Source organism: Acipenser ruthenus, chromosome 2 (assembly GCF_902713425.1).
Source record: "Acipenser ruthenus chromosome 2, fAciRut3.2 maternal haplotype, whole genome shotgun sequence".
Classification (NCBI taxonomy): domain Eukaryota; kingdom Metazoa; phylum Chordata; class Actinopteri; order Acipenseriformes; family Acipenseridae; genus Acipenser; species Acipenser ruthenus.
The window spans coordinates 105,652,470-105,673,722 of record NC_081190.1 but is presented as its reverse complement, the minus strand read 5'-3'; the positions used below and the strand labels follow the sequence as shown (position 1 = coordinate 105,673,722).

Sequence of the window (21,253 nt, the reverse complement as noted above, 5' to 3'; positions counted from 1 at the left end):
GACATTAAAGGAAGCTCTAAATGCCTATGCCTTATTCTCAGGTTATCAACCTCACTGGTATTTGCATATGTATCACAAGAAGCTATGCAATGACCCCTATGCTAGAAATGTCAATAGTTCATTGTAACATACTGAAAACTAGTGAATTTTCTAGATCTCTCACAGCAGAAGTATCCTCCTACATGTATATACTGAGTTGTTTCTGTTTCAAAGCTACAGTAGCTGCAACTGTTTCATTATCCACTGCTGAAGATGCATTTTCCTGCAAAGGGGAAATAGTAATGGAGGCAGCAGCTACACTTTTTTGCAGATTTCTAGTGATTGAGAATATCATAATCTGCAGTAGTTGAGGCTGTTTGTCTGTACTGTATATCACAGTAACCGTTTTAATATATTTGCTGCTTGTACAATTCTGATGAAACTTGCTAAGGATATTCTTTTGCACACGTTATTATGTTTCATAATCTGGGTAAATATGGAGGCCCAATATTAAACTATTTTCTTGGTACCTTCTCACTGTAGGTCGGCTTCACTCACATAGGTTCGCAGTAACGCAGTAAATGTGATTTATTTTTCTCAGCTTTCATAGAAAAACTTTTTATTATGCGTGGTTTTATTGTTTTTTCGTTTGACCTGGAAAGTGTAAGTGTATTACTATACTTGGTTTTCTCTTCCGCACACAGTTCCCGAGAATACAAATACGTTTTAAAACTCTTGTTTACACAGAAACTGCCATCCCCGCCCAGGACGAGGAACTGCGTGCTACCCTTTTAAATCTACACATGGCATGAAAAAATGTCGTAATTCAAGCTGTTCTCATATGGTGGTTGGTGCATGAAACTGAATTGTGGCTCCAACAAAGACTTGAGTTGAGAATGCTCTAGAGAACGATGGAGAAGCTGGAGCCAACATGGCGAATGCAGGAATGCAGTTTCATCATATAAAACTAACTGTAGATCATCTACTAGATGTGACAGCTACCATACTCCAACAGTTTCACTGTGTTTATTTAAAAGCTATGCTTTGCAGTAGCGCTCATCTTATCCTTATTGACAGTACACTACAATTAATTAAACTCAAGCCCTCAGCCTTCAATGGTATTTATCCTAATAACAACACAGTGCTAAACACCGGCTTTACAAACTACTAGCTGGGGTTTATGTAGAGAGCATTTAGAATATCTTATTTTAGGCCTGACGTCTCTGTGCATGCACTGTCTGGCGAGCTAGTAGGAATATTAATTATAGTATAATAATAATTATACAGATCCAGCACAACACTCACCACTTCCTTAGCTCTGCTGGAGAAGTCACTCTTCGGTCTGCTTTTCTTTAATATTTCGTCTTTTGCTGAATCGAAGCACACTCCGATTGCTTTGTTTCTTGTTTTGACAGTCTTTACGCTGGCTTTGAACAATAAAGTAATATCAACAACCATGTTTATAGCAATATTTCCGCGAGATGTTTAAAAATAAAAAACTGTGCAAAAAGCTTTCACCCTGCTGTCAAGAGACACGTCACCAATTGATCACGTCATCCAAACGCGACGAAACAGTAATACACGTGGGCTCATACCTCCCAGTGCTGCCAGTTCCTCTTAAAACTAGTGGCCTTGCAAGCAGTTGCTTACAATTTGTATTCGTCGTTTTTAGCACATATTTTGGGCTTTGTTTGTAACTGGTCTCTTATGAATGCAAGAAAACCTTTAGAATTGACCCGTATACCCCTAGGAACAAAATAACGTAGTATGAGGGCTCAAGTTCCTGTTGTTCTAATTGTAAACACAAACAGTTTGGTGAAGTGTTCAATATCTTGAATTTCTTAAGAGACACTGATATTCAACTTTAAATAATTCCAGATGCACGTCATGTTAAATAAGATTATATTACAGTAGATTATTGTTAATTGCATAGCCCATGTGCCTACTGTAACTGTTTCATGCAATTACCAGCATATGCAACTATCAGTAACATACAGTGTAATACATGTAATTGCTTACCTGATAATTGCATACAATTGTGACATACATTTCTTTTGAAAATGTATGTTCCTTATTGTGGTTAAATGCATAAAACTGTGAGGCACAGGGGATATGCATTTCACAGGAATCTACTGCATGTGCATTTTCACAGGAAATGTGCTTCACTTTTTTTTTTAAAGTTAACAGGAATATGCAATTATCATGTATGCAATTCATTGGAATGCACTATAATTGTATAATTCTTAAACCTTAAACCTTCAGTAATATTATATTGGCACACCATGGCTACATTGTAAAAAAAAAAAAATGTAGTTTTTTCTTCATTTTCTAGAATATACTGTAGGGGAGACCAGGGTTGGTATTAACACTGATATGTGTGTTCTATTGTCTAGAACTCAACCATCTTGTAATTTGAGGTCAATTCCATCTAACATAAAGGTTAGCATATATTTCTTTTTTTTTTTCATACCCAAAGTAACAAATGTATATCTTGTTATTTATGTTATAACTATTAGTAGTATTGGAGTTTGTTTGAACTGATGGCTATGTTAAATACAACCAGATACTGGCTATCTTTTGGTGTAAAAACAAAACCATTAGGTTCTCCCAGTAGTACTGAGAGAATTTAATTGTCATGTAAAGTCTGGTTGGGGCAGGTTGTCACATGTAAATCCTATAGGAAGAAGTCTTATATTTTTTTTTACACCAGCATGTAGGATATGTCACCATATAATGCTTATTTAAATTATTTACTGTTTGTCCTCCAGTTCTGTGGAGGCTGTAGTATTATTTTGTAGCATAGGTCAACATTTCAAATATATATAGGTCTAATTTTTTATGTTCACATAAAAAGTAAAAATACAACTTTTTTCTGTCATTGTACACAGTAGAAACGTTATGTTATTTTAAAACAAAACATTGTTGCTTTATTGTTTACTGTATAAGCAAGAACATACTTTGTGACAACCAACCCCAGCATGGGGCAGCAGTGTGGAGTAGTGGTTAGGGCTTTGGGGGGGTTGGGTTCAATCCCAGGTGTAGGATACTGCTGCTATACCCTTGAGCAAGGTACTTTACCTAGATTGCTCCAGTAAAAACCCAACTGTATAAATCCCAGGTGGAGGACACTGCTACTATACCCTTTGATCAAGGTACTTTATCTAGATTGCTCCAGTAAAAATCCAACTGTATGGGTATTTATATGTAAAAATAAAAACGTGATATCTCTATAAATAATAATAATAAGTTGTCACAGGTGACCGGCACATTTTCAACTATCTAAATATCATATTTGGAAAAGTTATGCTGAAATAAAAAAAAAACAATTTATACATGAAGAGTTATTCTTCAGTATAACTAGGACAGAACCTCGCAGAATGTCACCAGATTGAGGAAAATAATAAAGAGTAAAAATGTGACAACCATCCCCGGTCTCCCCTATAATCACTGACTGGCACAACACTTAAACACTGCTCTTACATCTTGCGACAGGGGTGGCTGTAGTGGTGTCATCAGGCCAGAAGCAGGAAGGACTCAGACACTGCAGGTACAGTGCAATGGCGCTTGCGCCGTTTTATTTTGAAACAAAAATAAATAAAATATTTTAACAAAAAAAAACTGTGCTCACAGAGTAAAATAAATATTCAAACAAAAACAAATCTCGAACACAAAATAATACAACCAGGCTAGGCAGTAGTCTTCACTGATCCTACTTATTTTTATCTTTGATTTTTACCCTCCTCTATCACTCTTGTTCACGCCTCTGAACACCCACAGAGTGCAGAAAGCTGAAGGCTTTTATGCAGGTGACCATCTCCGATTAGCAACAAATTAATCACTTAATTCGGGAGATGGCCACCTTCTACACAAGGTTTTTAATTACTACTGGCAGGCGACGAGCTGCCGACCTTGCCTCTGCCAGAACACATTTAAATGAAAACAATAGCAAAACAACACGGCTACGCTGTCATAGTTATAAATACAATAAATCGTCATAATAATAATAATAATAATAATAATAATAATAATAATAATAATAATAATAATAATACAAAACAAATACAAAATAATAAATTGCACAGGGGCAGAGGGGTACCCCGTTCTAAAATAAACAATACATTTATGGCAGGGCTTTGCCCCGCCCCCTTTTCATGTGCAGGGCTCCTCACCCTGTCACACAACTACATTTACTTCCTCTGCAACAAGTATGCCCCCACATGTTCTTACGTTCTTAAGCCCCTTTCACACTGGCACTCCTACCTCGGTCCAGAACCAGGCTCTGGCTACCTGGGTCACAATCCCGCGTATCAATCAATCAATCAATCAATCAATCTTTATTTTATATAGCGCCTTTCATAGTGGACCACCATCACAAAGCGCTTTACAAGATGCAGTAACAAGAAAATCCATAATAAATACAGAGAAATGCATAATTCATGATATACAGTATTATAATAATAATAATAATAATAATAATAATAATAATAATAATAACAATAATAAATAAATAAATAAATAAATAAATAAATAAATAAATGAAAAAAAAAAAAAAAAAACATGTGTAGTGTGAACCATATACCTGGGTCATACCTGGGTTAACCCGGGTCCCAGCTACCCACCTCAGGATGTGGATCGACACGATTTCTGTTTATTCTGTTTAGTTACCACATTGCAGCAGGGATGTAGAAACATTTGTTCTAAACAACATCTGGGCCGACGGTTCAATCCTCAGAAGCTTGGATGGAAGCGTCCGTAACAAGCTGCTTCCCGACCCGAGTAGGTTCTGAAACAGGTAGGGCATGCCAATGTGAAAGGGGCTTTAGAAATGTACTGTATGATAAACCTACTCTGCCCTGAAGAAGGAAAAAAAAAAAAATGTCTAGTGATTCATTTAAAAAAAAAACAATCCACTGTGGTCTTGCACCATTGCAATCTCTCTAAGAAAAAAGAAAAAAAAACACTTGTGCACGTATAGATGCTTTTCAAAAAGAGAGCGGTGGATGTATGGAATGGTACGGAATTGAAGAACATCTGATCGCGTATCCGAGTGTGGTGGGATCAGAGTAAGGGCGGATATGTAAAAAGTCGGATGAATTAATTCTGTTTTAAATACCGTTATACACAGCTGTAACAGTTACTATATTCACACAGTTGTTGTCACTGTTCCTGAATCCTGAGAAGCTGACAGCTGTGGACTTTGTGTGTCTTGAGAAGAGCGTGCTAAATAAAAGCATTGAAAGAACCAACCGTCTCTCTTGTTTTCTGCCTCTTGCTACAGGATACAGTATTTATTAACAGGGTAGCCGTGTGGGTGTGTGCATTCACTGCTGAGTGACAGGCAGGAGATCAAGTCGGAGGTTTAAATTGATAAGCCCCGCAGGTGAACAGGATTTATTTATATATCAACACACCGAACAGCTCACTTGTCACTACCAGCAATGATAGCGCACGGAGTACATACAACACAGCGTATGTGAACTTTGGTGGGATCTATAATCTCTGAACTAATCTTCTCTATTCAATAATAAACAAACTCTGGCTACTCGCCCGGCTGTCGGCGGTTTCGACTTGCTTACTCACTCTTCGGTATCCAACCCTCATTCTGGTTCTCACTCACACGCACGCACGCACGCACACACACACGCACACACACAAACACACGTCGGCGAATTTCAGCTTCTTTAGCCCAGTTTGCTTTGGCTTTGCAGCAGCCCTGAGTGAATAAATTGAACCTTATAATAATAATAATAATAATAATAATAATAATAATAATAATAATAAATTAATGCCCTGCAGGAACACACCTGCTGATTAGATTCCACACCTGGCAATCACACACAGCAGGCAGGCTCTCCCGGTAGCTTCAGGTACTTCATTAATTTATTACAATAAATACACACTATTTACAATATACATTTACACAAAAAAAACTTCATGCTCCTGCCCTGCCACTGTGCTGTATACATTTACATTAGTGTCTGGTAATTTACACGGTAGCAAAATGCAGAGGTTTACAAAAAAAAACAACTTTCAATTATAAGCACAACTTGGTCTTGGTTTTGCTTTCCTGTAGCCATTTTGCATTAGTGCTGTACACGTGGGTGACATTGCTGAAAAACGTGATCATGGCGGATAACCAGTTCAGGTGGATATGTGGCGGGCCAATACACAACGGATTACTGTATTTAATATGCATTCAAATATTTAGTACACGTATTGATTTGGACCAAACAAAATACATAAAATATTACGTGCTCTAAATAAATGTAAATGAACTATGCATTTTCTATACAGGGGCTGGTCATTTTACAGTAGTACCTACATAGTGGTTGGTCATTTTACAGTAGTAGTATTATTTGTTTATTAGCTGAATCTCTAATTTATATCTTTCAACAGAACAATTAAAAATGATAGAAATCACTTTCTTTGTGTTTTTTCCCTTTTTTATAACTGACCAAATACTTTTATCTGCGACTGTGTGTGTATATTATTAATACTAGTTTATTTAGCAGACGCCTTTATCCAAGGCGACTTACAGAGACTAGGGTGTTTGAACTATGCATCAGCTGCAGAGTCACTTACAACTACATCTCACCCGAAAGACGGAGCACAAGGAGGTTAAGTGACTTGCTCAGGATCACACAATGAGTCGGTGGCTGAGGTGGGATTTGAACCGAGGACCTCCTGGTTACAAGCCCTTTTCTTTAACCACTGGACCACACAGCCTCCCGCAGTACCTATGTAGGGGCTGATCATTTTAGTCATGCAACGTAATTACAAACGTTGCTAATCACCTTCGGGATAACAGACATGAAATACGCTTAATCCAAATCAAGAATAAGGAACATTGTAAATCATGGCAGCGAGAGATTTTCTTCTACGGTGCCAATATAGATTTGCTGAGAGCTGCCAACTTCCTGAGACAGACATTGTTGACCGTCACACGGTTCAGTTTGTATTAACAATGCACACAATCGTTTCTTTATTTTCTAATTATATTTATTTCAGTTTTACACTAAAATGTTGAGTTACCATAGCTAATATTAGATTCAATGTTATATCTTTCAACACTTGTTTAAAATTACATATTAGTTACAGTGGGGTTACCACTCAATTAAAGTGATTTCTAAGGTTCTGAAACTGCTGGTTGATGCTCATCTGGGAGGGTCCGGGTCTACTTCTTTCACAAGACTTTACACAATGCCAAGTCTATTTACCGTCACGAATTAGAACATAAGAACATAAGAACGGTTTCAAACAAGAGGAGGCCATTTGGCCCAACTTGCTCGTTTGGTTGTTAGTAGCTTATTGATCCCAGAATCTCATCAAGCAGCTTCTTGAAGGATCCCAGGGTGTCAGCTTCTGTGTAAAAAAGTGCCTCCTATTTTCTGTTTTGAATACCCCTTTAACTAATCTCCATTTGTGACCCCTGGTCCTTATTTATTTTTTTCAGGTCGAAAAAGTCCCCTGGGTCAACATTATCAATACCTTTTAAAATTTTGAATCCTTGAATCAGATTGCCGCGTAGTCTTCTTTGTTCAAGACTGAATAGATTCAATTATTTTAGCCTGTCTGCATATGACATGCCTTTTAAACCAGGAATAATTCTGGTCGCTCTTCTTTGCACTCTTTCTAGAGCCGCAATATCCTTTTTGTAGTGAGGTGACCAGAACTGAACACAATATTCTAGAGGAGGTCTTACTAATGCATTGTAAAGTTTTAACATTACTTCCCTTGATTTAAATTCAACACTTCTCACAATATATCCAAGCATTTTGTTGGCCTTTTCTATAGCTTCCCCATATTGTCTAGATGAAGACATTTCTGAGTCAACATAAACTCCTAGATCTGTTGCATAGATCCCTTCTTCAATTTCGGTGTCTCCATGTAGTATTTATAACGCACATTTTTATTGCCTGCATGCAGTACCTTACACTTTTCTATATTAAATGTAATTTGCCATGTATCTGCCCACTTCTGAATGATGTCTAGATTATTTTGAATGACCTTTGCTGCTGCAATGGTATCTGCCAGTCCTCCTATTTATGTGTCATCTGCAAATTTAACAAGTCTGCTTACTATACCAGAATCTAAGTCATTAATGTAGATTAGGAAGAGTGGAGGACCTACTACTGATCCCCGTGGTACTCCACCTGTTTCCTCCTCTAATCAGTACTTTCTGTTTTCTACATGTTAACCACTCCCTAATCCATGTGCCTGCATTTCCTTGAATCCCTACTGCTTTAAGAATTAATCTTTTATGCGGGACTTTGTCAAAAGTTTTCTAGAAATCTAAATAAACCGTGTCAGGAAGCAGTATGGTCCAGTGGTTAAAGTCCAGGGCTTGTAACCAGAAAGTCACTGGTTCAAATCCCACCTCTGCCACTGACTGACTCACTGTGTGACCCTGAGTAACCTCCTTGTGCTCCATCCTGTGGATGAGATGTTAAATAAATGTCCAATTTTAAGTGACTCTGCATATAATGTGCAGTTCACAGCCCACCTCTGTAAAGCGCTTTGTGATGGTGGTCCACTATGAAAGGTGCTATAGAAAGAGATTATATTATTATATGCTTTGCAATTATCCATTGTCGATGTTGCATCCTCAGAATCAAGCAGGTTAGACACAATCTCCCTCTCCTAAAACCATGCTGACTGTCTCCCAGGATACTGTTACCACATAGGTAATTTTTGGATTTTGGATCTTATTATAGTTACTGTAAGTTTACATATAATAGAAGTCAGGCTTATTGGTCTGTAGTTACCTGGTACGGTTTTGTCTCCCTTTTTCTGGATCGGTATTACGTTTGCAATTCTCCAGTCTGTTGATACAACCCCTGTCTCAAGAGACTGTTGCATGATCTTACTTAGCGGTTTGTAAATAACTTCTTTCATTTCTTTGAGTACTATTAGGAGGATCTCATCCGGCCCAGGGGATTTGTTTATTTTAAGAGCTCCTAGTCCCTTTAACACTTCTGCCTCTGTTATGCTAAAGTTATTTAAAACTGGATAGGAACAGGTCGACATGCGGGGCATGTTGTCCTTGTCCTCCTTTGTAAAAACCTGTGAAAAGTAATCATTTAATATATTTGCTATTTTTTTTTTCTTTGTCTATGATTTTGCCATTTGTGTCCCTTAGACATTTAACCGCCTCTTTGAATGTTCTCTTGCTGTTATAATATTGGAAAAAAACATTTTGGAATTGGTTTATAGCCCCCTTAGCAATATTGATTTCTATCTCTCTCTTGGCCTTTCTAACTTCCTTTTTGACTTGTGTTTGCAGTTCCAAGTACTCTTTCTGTGTACTTTGTTTTTGGTCCCTTTTAAACGAAAAGTGCCTTTTTTCGCTGAATATTTTTTAAATTGATCTATTAAACCATTTTGGCCATTTTGTTTTAGATTTAGATTTGTCTACTTTTGGGATGTAATTGTTTTGCGCCTCTAGTACTACATTTTTAAAAAACAGCCATCCTTTTTCTGTGGATGTTTTCTCTGTTTTACTCCAATCTACTTCTGTTAATCTCTGTTTCATACCTTCATAGTTTGCTTTTCTAAAATTGTAAACCTTAGCTTTAGTCATTACTTTTGGGGGTTTAAAAAACACTTCAAATGAAACCATGTTGTGGTCTGAGTTTGCCAATGGCTCTCTGACGTCTGTTTTAATTATTCTGTCTTTGTTATTTGAAAAGATTAAATCAAGGCATGCCTCCCCTCTAGTCGGTGCCTTGACAAATTGCGTTAGGAAGCAGTCATTTGTCATTTCCACCATTTCAATTTTGTCCGTCGTGCTCCCCACTGGGTTCTCCTATTTTATACGGGGGAAGTTGAAATCCACCATTAGTATGGCTTCTCCTTTTCTACACGCATTTCTAATGTCATTGTATAACAGATTATTTTAAATAGTGAACGATTTATAACTATAAACTTTACAGCAATTAACCTTTATAACTATGTGGCATGTTTTTATTACATAAATTATAGGAGTAGCCTATATTTAAGTTAACGTCTACAGATCATAAAACTATGGTAATAAATGCCAGAGTGGTATTTGAATACTCCTGCCTGGAGCAGATTTAGGTATTCATCAGTTCTGAATTGATAATTTTCGATGTTATTATATTAAACTGGACGATATCTATACTGTACCTACAGGATACAATTTGGTCATGTTATGTTTTATGAGCTTTTCATTCCCCACTGTTAAAGGCACAGGAAGGGCTGATTGTCAGAAGGCAAGCTCCATGTCTATTCAGAAGCACTGCTGAGAATAATTTGTCATAAGTGTTCAGTTTCATTCCCCATCTGTATGAAAACAATCAGTATCATGATGACCCAAATACAATACAGAGTACAGCAAAGCTAAAGTAAACCTAAGTGGTAAAATGGACATGTGTCCCACCTAGTCATTCTGAATTGCTACTAAATTAATAATTAACCATTTGCAGAACATTTGTTGAGGTTATCAGAATCTGAGAACACATGGAGGTACCTTTCTGTCTGTTCGTCCAAAGGTCATACTTCTAATCCGGTGGAAGTCAATCATTTGGATCTACTTTACTGATAGCTCCATTAGCAGCCGTAGTATATGCTTCTTCTTTGAGTGGCTTGTTCTAAAACTTACAGAAGTACAGTACTGAGAAAAATCAGGGCCACAACATCAAACACTGCTGAGTGGAAGCTGGAGCTGTCAACAGCTGCTAGTCAGACATGTTTGACACCACAGGGTTGTCTGGTGTTGTCAACGTAGCTGCCAAGGTGTCACATTTTTTATGATGGAGATTCATCGCCCAAGACTGTTTGAAAATGGTTTGGCTCTGCTTAATTTACAATGCCAAGTGGTATGTGTCATGAACAACGTCCCGTAAAGGGCAGTACAGCACGTCAACTTGTTTTAAATGGGGAAACACAGTTATCAGGCTAATGAAGCACAACACACAATAGTTGCAAGCGTTGGTCACAGAGGTAATGTTTTACCTTCTGGGTTACTGGCTACAAATTTGTTACAAGCTGGTTTATTAATCAAGCAATGTTTGTATTCTTCACAGAGAGATCTTCTGACCATAATACATTTGTGGAAGAGTACATCCAGAGTTCACACAATAACTATAACATACTATGAAGTTACATTTTTCATGTTGCTTTTAAAATATTGTCTTTGTACTATAACCTAGTACTTTGATACAATGTTTATTTAAAGATAAAGAATTCCAGAATCATCCACATCAATCTACAGTAGTATAATTATTTTTCCAAAAAAAACAATTCATGCAATAAATGGAGCAATGTGGAGAAGTACACTGGATGAAACGCAACAAAGCACTTCGCCTGTGACCTGTACTTAGACCAATTCTACATATAAAACTCTCTAAACCATGGAACACCGGATGTGGCTGCATAATAACTATAACATCAACTCTTCTCTGATTGTTTTTCCCCACCTTGATTGTAATTTGGGGTAGTCTGAGGTTTCCAAATGCACAGATCTTAGGCTGCCCTGTGCAGCCTGGTAAACTACACTGGTGTGTGGGTGTCCAAATATTTGATGGAAGCTAGCTTATATTCCAGTGGTAAAGGCACTGTTTCTTTTGGTGGTCCTGTAAGTTACTGTGGGAACAGCATTAAGAGAAGCAGGGGTGCCTTAATTAGCCTGAAACAGCATTGTCTTTTCCAGCTGATAACAAAAGTGCCTGATGTCACCGGGTGAAAAAGTATAGTGTGGTGCTCTAATCAACAAGGGCAGGAAAGGACTTGTCTGCTAATTTTCCCTGAAAACATTCAAGTCTTCAGATCCTTTTTAATGAACAGTTTATTTTCACTACAATAAATCTTTCATTACATCACTGTAATTTAACATACAAAAGAACCCTTTAGAATACGCTACTGGCTCTTCTGTGCCCTGAAGGAGTGTAACCAATCCTGTCTTTGAATATGACCCATTGACCTGACAAGTTGATTATAGAAATCGGGGTCTTGACATGAAACATGACACAGTGGTACCCCCATGATTACCCCCGCATGATCATATATCTTCAGTCTACAGCTAGAGATGTGACATCTTCAGTTAAATGTTTGCAATTATCTATTATACACATAGATAATACAGTAGTATTCATTACATGTATATGTAGTCTATAACTTATTGTTGGTGATCTTTTTTTTTCATTCCCCCTCATTTATCTTTTATCACAATTGAACATTGACATTTCTCTTTTTATAAATAGGCATCCTCGCCACCAAGAAATCAAACATGACAACAAGCATTACCAGGTTTGGAATAAGCCAAAATGTTTTATTTATTTATTTATTTATTTATTTTACAATCACAGTTGTCTGACCTTAATTTCATCCATCATTTTTTTTGCAAACCTCATAACCCTTAATGCTGACAGAAACCCCCTGTTTTATGACAGAAAGCTCAGCTGAAATGTATTTGGTTACAATTTCCAGTTGTGACTTACACAAACAGGTGGACTGAGTGACTTGGTGATTCACAGGGACATGGGGTGGGAGTTGGGGTTGTTATGTAGAAATCACATTATCTCAAGATTGTGACATGTTAAAGGTTGTATCTAAACCACAATATAAACTTGAAATAAATGATATTGTGATCATGACACAACAAATTAAAGGCAGGAAAAAGGACATATAAAAAAACTAAATTGCCTGTAAAGTTAGCTGAAATACATAACCTAAATATAAGGCAAACTGGATGGAAAATTGCCTCAGAAAATACTTTTTTGCCCTTTCTTTGCAAAATAGCTAGACATTTTTGGTTTATACAGTACCATACAATAAAACAAAATAACTTTATTTAGAACAAAAATCTTGTAGTAAATTTTAGCTATACATTCATTCCTGTAAAACAAAAAGAGAAGTCGTAAAGATTTAACTCAGAGCTTGTGGTGGCTGTAGCTATAGTACTGTGATAGTGATGGCTGTAGGGTCGTGACGTCAGACCACAAATGCATGTGAATCTCCACTTTATTGCTGGGTAGTAGCGTTGTTGCATTTGCACTTTAATACATGACCTCATTAATGTGAACCTTTTTTAACTGCTTGAAATCTTGCTACCTGTTAATAGCTCCACTGGCTCCCGATCACCGCTCGCATCCAGTTCAAGACTCTTGTACTAGCCTACAGATGCCTTGACCAGTCTGCACCCAGCTACCTCCAGACCCTCATCTCTCCCTACACCCCCACTCGACCTCTCCGCTCCGCCTGCACTAGAAGACTAGCTCTACCACCGCTACGCTCCCCTGCCTCCAAAGCCCGCTCCTTCTCCACCCTTGCTCCGCAGTGGTGGAATGACCTTCCTACAGATGTCAGGACTGCCCAGTCCCTGACCACATTCCGGCGCCTCCTTAAGACTCACCTCTTCAAAGAGCACCTGTAGAACTCCTCTGTTTGTATCCTGGGACACTATCACCCTTCATGTAAATGTGCTTTATTTTGCTCTTATCAGCCCCTATTTTACTGCATTTAACCCTGTACTTCAGAATACTGTAATCTGCCAAGTTTTTAACCTGTAGTACTTTGTATTTAATCACATCCTGATGTAACTATCACTATTTAATCATATCCTGATGTAACTATCACTATTACCTGCTGTATTATTGAATTGTGGTTTGTCAAACTTGTACTTTACTTGAACAAAAGTTATTGTATTTCTTGCTCTTATTGTATTACTTGTATTGTAACGCTTGAAATGTTTTTGCCTACGATTGTAAGTCGCCCTGGATAAGGGCGTCTGCTAAGAAATAAATAATAATAATAATAATAATAGAATGGTTGTCTATTATACAAGTACCGTTTTAAACCATGTGTTGTTATCGTAATTTTACAATAAACACATGTCTGCTAAAATGTATCTGTGATTTTCTTGGTGACCTTGTTACATTTTTAGATCTGTTATCTGAATAAAAAGAACCCAAAGGATCTCCAATAATTTGTTCTGTGCCTTATCGCACTGAACTGGCGTAATCGCTCTACATCTTGTGATATTTTGAAATTAAAGGCAGGTGTGTGCTGCTTGTGGCGAGTCTATACGCTCCTGTGACCGGGGAGGTTACATAAATAAACAGTTTTACAAAACACAAAAGGGCGCGTTCGCCAAACAAATAAAGCTAGTGTATAAACCAGAACACTTAACATTTGTTATGTTTGTCAGTTCATTTGTTCGTTCGTTCATTCGTTCGTTCGTTCTCTTTTACCTCCTGCCTCCACTCTCATTCTCTACTCCGAACACCTCTCCTCGAATAAGAACAGTTGCAGGCTTTTATATTCTGGCGGAGGGGTTAACAAGTAGCCTAATTATCTTATTACCCCTCGGCCACAGTTTGCACAAGTTTAATAAGGATGCGTGACTGTCAGCTAGTTAAATAATCAGTAGATGATCAGCCACGCATCCTCATAAGGTTTTTAAAATCAAAATACAAAACAGTAAACTGGTGGACGGCGTCTTGCTCGTCCGGCCAAACAACACATCAAATACAAAATATTGGCTTTCGCCGTCATATATACTGTACATATAAATCATAATATTAATAAATATTAAACAAAGGGGCGGGACACTCCGCCACAAGTACATAGAGTTACTTCCGCCATTCTAACCATTATTGACCTGTATAAATGCAACTCTTGCAATTAAATACATTAAAAACAAAGATAAACTATCCGTTTTACTGTACATTTGATTGTAATGCAATTGTCACATAGTTCTGCTACTCTTAAATGGGTTAGCTCCCACACTGGAGTAATGAGGTGTCACAGTTTAACACATCATAAGAAATACAGTTTCCTACATCTTAAGTGGGAAGCCAATCTGCAACTCATACATTAGAAATAAGTCGATTTTCCTCGGAATGAACCTGACAGCAAGTATTTCTCTGGTAATCAAGGTCTGCCTTTATATTATGTGCAGTAGCTATTCTGACATATTCAAATTGATTTTTAAATATGCATGGATTACCAATTGTATTAATAACTGTGCTAACTTCACATGGAATACATATTATATGCGCTATATTTCTATGTGACATATTCAGACATTACCTATTTTGTGCATTTGTAGAAAAAAAATGTTATTTGAAAATGATCATTTGACTGAAAAACTAGTTTACTGCTGCCAACATAAATAAAACAATAATGTCCTGTCTAGACCTATATAGTAATTTGTACATAATAATACTTCTTAAAGAAATAAGTATGAAGCTCCTTGGAACCATGCCTATGTTTTATAGTGTCATTAATATTGAACATAACAGCCTGTTATTTGTGGCAGTTTGCAGTGTGGTTTTATCATTTCCTTTGTCGGTGCTACATTTCAAACCCTGGTCTGGGTTCCATAACTACAACCGTCTTGTCTGTGCTGTTTTCTGCAGTTTCAGCACCTCAAGTTCATACATATCACTCTTACATCACTTAAAACAAGAAAAGTCTGTTTTATTAATTGACAGGTTACAGTGCTCACAAGTGTGGGATAGCAATCTATGATGATGATAGCTTTTGACAACCAAGGAGTTGCTGAGCAATTATATCCTCAGATGGCCCTACAAACTTTCTGCAAAAAATAAAGCAATTGATTGCTTTTTGCGGTAATTCAGATGTAAATATCTGTAATTTCTAATTGGGTCTTTCTTTACCTATTTCTCTTTTGGGGAAATTGGTTGAACAGAGATATTTACATTTTCTGTTGTGGACTTTAACATCACAAGGCCTCTTCCTCCTGTACTATGTGGTTATCTGTCTTTTTCAGTATATATTATGTGCTTCTCCCCCAAACTATCTTAGGACATGTTCTATTTAATTAAAGGTGACTGATAGTCCTTTCTGTGAACCAAAATGAACCTCTATAATCTTACATAATATTGCTTTTTGGCAAATGTATTGTTAACAATCAAAAGATGGACAGGATATAACATAACATAAAATGTTAAACACCTACTTTCTTGTCAGTGGTTGGTCTGCTATATAAAAATGAATTTCATACATTGCAATTTTATTTAATTTATTAGTTTCATAATAGGCCAATGAAAACAACCAGATCGTCAGGCATTCTGCACCAGTGTTCGAATGTAGGACTTGATAAACAGCCAAGTCTAGCTGGATGCCAAAACTTCTTGCTGTGGTAGGTGGCAGGATTAGATATTTGTTTTTCCCGCCTTTGGCTGCAGACAGTTTTGTGTCAGACAGACAGCCAGACAGCGTTGTGTGCAGGACATCTGTGAGACATCCCTATTTAGCGTACCTAAATGGTGTCATCTCTAGGTGTCACAAAGACGGCCAGAGTGGGTGGCGTCAGACCAGAAACAGGAACACAAACGACAGAGAGATGGGGTTTTGGTGAGGCTGAACGCGTGATCGCGTTCAGCATTTAATAAACAGAACAGAAAATAAAAGGTTGGAACAGACAAAAACACTGGACACGGCACTACACGCCAAAATAAAAGGATAAACAAAACGTACTAACACACAAACGGTGGATGCACAGACAAACAAACAAACACGGTGAGTGAAAACACTATTTTTACGTTACGTTCTTTTACTTTATTTCTCCTTCTCTCTCCCGTTCTCCACTCACCGAACACCCAACCCTGAGTGCAAGAAATGTGCGTCTATATATACTATTGTGCTGGGATTCAATTACTAATTAATTATTCACTTGAATCCCAGCACGTGAATTAATTCTGTGCAACCCCGTGCTCACATATTACATTTAACCAGCACGTGAAGTGATTTGTGCTCTCCTCGTGCCTAAATACAAATCTACACTTTAAACACACGTGAAACACAGACCCGTTTATATCCCGTGTACCAATCTATACACCAACATTTACACACGCACGCATACACACATACACAGAACACACAAATGCACACAGGGGCGGGGCACTTTGCCACATATACCCCCCCTTGTGCGCAGCACACATGGCCTCAACGGCCACCTCCCCCCTTAAATACCCAGCAGTCCAGGCCAAAGTCTCGGGCTGGGAAGGGAAGCTTTAGTGGGCCCATGGCTGGACATGCTGTCAGCTCCCCTGCCGGTAGTGGCACGGCTGACAGCATGCTGGTCCCGTCCTGCAGCGAAAAAGCTGCGGGGCAGGTGGTCCCCCGACCTCCCCCTTCTTCATAGCCGGCAGCTCCCTCCTGTGGGGCTCCGGCCACAAGAACTCCTGCAGCGAAACTGCTGCTGGGGAAAGTGGTCTCCAGACCTCATCCCCCTTCTTCGTGGCCGGCAGCTCCCCTTTCTGGGGCTCCGGCCACCGTACTCCCTGCGGAGGTACGGGCAGCAGAGGCAGCTCCAGCTCCTCTGCTCCAGGCGGTGGCGGAGGCAGAGGCAGCTCCAGCTCCTCTGCTCCTGGCGGTGGTGGAGGCAGAGGCAGCTCCAGCTCCTCTGCTCCTGGCGGTGGTGGAGGCAGAGGCAGCTCCAGCTCCTCTGCTCCTTGCGGTGGTGGTGGCGGAGGCAGAGGCAGCTCCTGCTCCTCTGCTCCTTGCGGTGGTGGTGGCGGAGGCAGAGGCAGCTCCTGCTCCTCTGCTCCTTGCGGTGGTGGTGGCGGAGGCAGAGGCAGCTCCTGCTCCTCTGCTCCTGGCGGTGCTGGCTCCCTCTGCTGTGGCGGCTGGGCATGTGCGCGCCGTGCTGCCTTCAGCAGCATAGCGAGAGGCTGCTGGGGGACACCAGCATCCTGCCCTTCTCCCCCCCAAAAATTTTCAGGGGGTTGAGCCTGTAACCCCTCCCCTTCCGGCTCTTGGGGCTGAACCAGCAGGCATTTTCCCTCTGCTGGTGGCTTGGGTCCCAGGGCTGTGGAAGCCCCGACTTGCCTCCCTTTGGGCTGTGGACGCACCGACTCCTCCCTTTTGGGCTGTGGACGCACCGACTCCTCCCTTTTGGGCTGTGGACGCACCGACTCCTCCCTTTTGGGCTGTGGACGCACCGACTCCTCCCTTTTGGGCTGTGGACGCACCGACTCCCCCCTCTTGGGCTGTGGACGTTCGGGCTCCCCCCACTCAGGCGTAGGACGTTCGGGCTCCTCCCACTCAGGCGTAGGACGTTCGGGCTCCTCCCACTCAGGCGTAGGACGTTCGGGCTCCTCCCACTCAGGCGTAGGACGTTCGGGCTCCTCCCACTCAGGCGTAGGATGTTCGGGCTCCTTCCGCTTGGGCTGCGGACGCTCAGGCTCCTCCCATTTGGGCTGTGGACGCAAAACCAGCAGGCATTCACCCTCTGCTGGTGGAGATGGGGACAGCAGGCATTCACCCTCTGCTGGTGGGCCTGCTACCTGGGCTGCTGTTCCTTTTATCGTTGCCTCCAGGTAGCTGAGGAGAAACTCCACACCTTCCTCCAAGGTGTTTGGGGTGTGTTCCTCCTGATAGGCCTCCCATCTCTCACTGTCCATCATCCACAGGGCCCGGACGATTATGGGCAGAGACTGGGCCTCCAGCCCAGCATTCTCTAGGAACCAGCCCCGCAGTTTGATGGCGTCTTCTGCCATTGACCTTTTTTTTTTTTTTTTTTTTTTTTTTTTTTTTCCCAGACCCCTCCTGGTCTGACGCTTGGAGGCGCGGCTATCCCACCGCTGCCACCACGTGTCACAAAGACGGCCAGAGTGGGTGGCGTCAGACCAGAAACAGGAACACAAACGACAGAGAGATGGGGTTTTGGTGAGGCTGAACGCGTGATCGCGTTCAGCATTTAATAAACAGAACAGAAAATAAAAGGTTGGAACAGACAAAAACACTGGACACGGCACTACACGCCAAAATAAAAGGATAAACAAAACGTACTAACACACAAACGGTGGATGCACAGACAAACAAACAAACACGGTGAGTGAAAACACTATTTTTACGTTACGTTCTTTTACTTTATTTCTCCTTCTCTCTCCCGTTCTCCACTCACCGAACACCCAACCCTGAGTGCAAGAAATGTGCGTCTATATATACTATTGTGCTGGGATTCAATTACTAATTAATTATTCACTTGAATCCCAGCACGTGAATTAATTCTGTGCAACCCCGTGCTCACATATTACATTTAACCAGCACGTGAAGTGATTTGTGCTCTCCTCGTGCCTAAATACAAATCTACACTTTAAACACACGTGAAACACAGACCCGTTTATATCCCGTGTACCAATCTATACACCAACATTTACACACGCACGCATACACACATACACAGAACACACAAATGCACACAGGGGCGGGGCACTTTGCCACACTAGGTCACAGCAATTTCAGAATAATTTGAATAATCACTGTTTTTTTCATAAACAGTGGTTAATCGCCACTTTCCATGTCTTAGTTTGATCATAATTAATGCTGCCTAGACTACACTATCTAATCAAGTATCCTATCTATGGCTAGCTTAGGGATTCATCAGACCTATCTATCACTTGGTCCTTGTGGCTATTTTAGTTCAGATCTCCAGTAGGTAGTCAGTCTGCTCTACAAAACTCACTTGAACTTGCATCTAGGGATCAATGTTGGAATGGTATGCATCTAGTCTGTCCACCTCTCATATACCTTATTGCAAACCACTCTATTCAACGTTGTCATATAGATGCATTTTACAACATTTGAGGCAGCCTCCAAATAATTATGATACTGGAAATGGAGAACAGGTGAAAGTTATTGTAAATGGCAAATATTATAACAAGTCTATGTCTGCATATCATTTTGAATCACAACTTTTACCCTTTTAACCAGAACAACAAAGCTCATGTTGTTCCTAAAAACCACTAGAACTTTTAATTACCAGAAGACTGTCACGATAGGTTATCATCTGCTATACAGTATATTTTTTATTCATATCTGGAAATTAACAACATTTCAAAATTAACAAATTAACAAAAAACAAAGTTTGAATTTTCACTGTATAAAATAGCCTAACATTAAATAAAAGGAAGAAAAAAAATCTTGTAAAAGCTGCCTGCCCTATCGGTATTCCTGATATTTGGCAACCAATGCAAACAGTGATATTGTTGAACTGTTACAGTAACATTCATTTTGACGTTTTGAAGAGAAAACAGTTTTCTATTACTTTTTACTATTACAACACAACAATTTTAATAACTTTGCACAGTACTTCCCATAATATACTGCTGTCTGTACACTGTTTGCAGTATTACTGCAGTTGTGCCTAAGTTACAATCCCAGCTCAGCCACTGACTCGCTGTGTGTGATCCTGAGCAAGTCACTTAACCTCCTTGTGCTCCGTCCTTCAGATGAGACATAAAACCGAGGTTCAATTGTAAGTGACTCTGCAGCAGCAGTTGTTGACGCATAGTGTATCCCCTAGTCTCTGTAAATCGCTTTGGATAAAATTACTTATTATTATTATTATTATTATTATTATTATTATTATTATTATTATTAATAATAATAATAATAATAATAATAATAATAATAATAATAATAATAATAATGTTTCCAATATATTGTGTACAATTTAATTCTTTGTGATAGCCAGATTGAGATACCACATCTTGTTTACATGTCCCAATCAATTCCAAGTGGAAGGTTACAAACATTAACAAAATTAACAAAACTTACTAAAAATGTGTTACGCAATGTGACCCAGAAGTTTGGCCTGGTTAATCTTGTCTTGTTCTCAAATAAAAATACAACCCCCTCTCTAACCTGTAACAAATTCTGGAGTCCGAAATAACCTGTCTGTTGCAAAGCCCAGACATGAAAAGCCATAGAATGTATTTGGGATCATTTTCACAGGCATCGAAATGTAATGTCACATAATGTCCATTGATTGCCTGGCCGCCAAATTGATCTTCTGGACCTCTGTCAAAACCTGGAGCTATATGTAATTCCTATCCTCCATGCATTTCAAGCACAGGCACCTTCATTACAGTACAGTGACAACATCGAAACAGTGCAAATGTCTAGTGATGTACTGGCCCTAGAATGCCCCTCTACAGCATGGTTTTACTTTGAGTATACTTCTTTGGTGGATTATTGTTCTTTTTGTTTTAGTACAGTATGCACAAAAGCACTTTGATTGAATCAACTGTGTTAAAATGAAACATTTCCAAGTTATTTGGCATGGATACCTGACCAAACATTTTACATGTAGCAAAACATGTAATAAAGTTAGCATAATATTGGGCATACCTACAAAATATGACGATATGAGGAAGGCCACATTGCAAAAACAAAAAGGGGGGGGGGGGGGTCAGTCCTTATAGAGGAAATTAAAATATATAATTAAGCATGGTTTTCATTTTTAGAAACAAAGAGGCTGTTTCCATGGAAAAAGAAAAAT

The 21,253-nt window shown here is 39.4% G+C and overlaps 1 protein-coding gene across 1 annotated transcript in view; it reads right to left on the bottom strand.

Annotated features, from left to right (window-relative positions):
- The window catches only part of stx18 (syntaxin 18), a 55,736-nt gene extending 54,141 nt beyond the window's left edge, over positions 1–1,595 (bottom strand). Inside the window, exon 1 of the mRNA XM_034015631.3 lies at positions 1,285–1,595. Within this exon, the coding sequence (XP_033871522.3) occupies positions 1,285–1,437 (153 nt within the window). The 5' untranslated portion in view covers positions 1,438–1,595. The remainder of the gene's footprint in view (positions 1–1,284) is intronic.
- Positions 1,596–21,253: the final 19,658 nt, after the last annotated feature.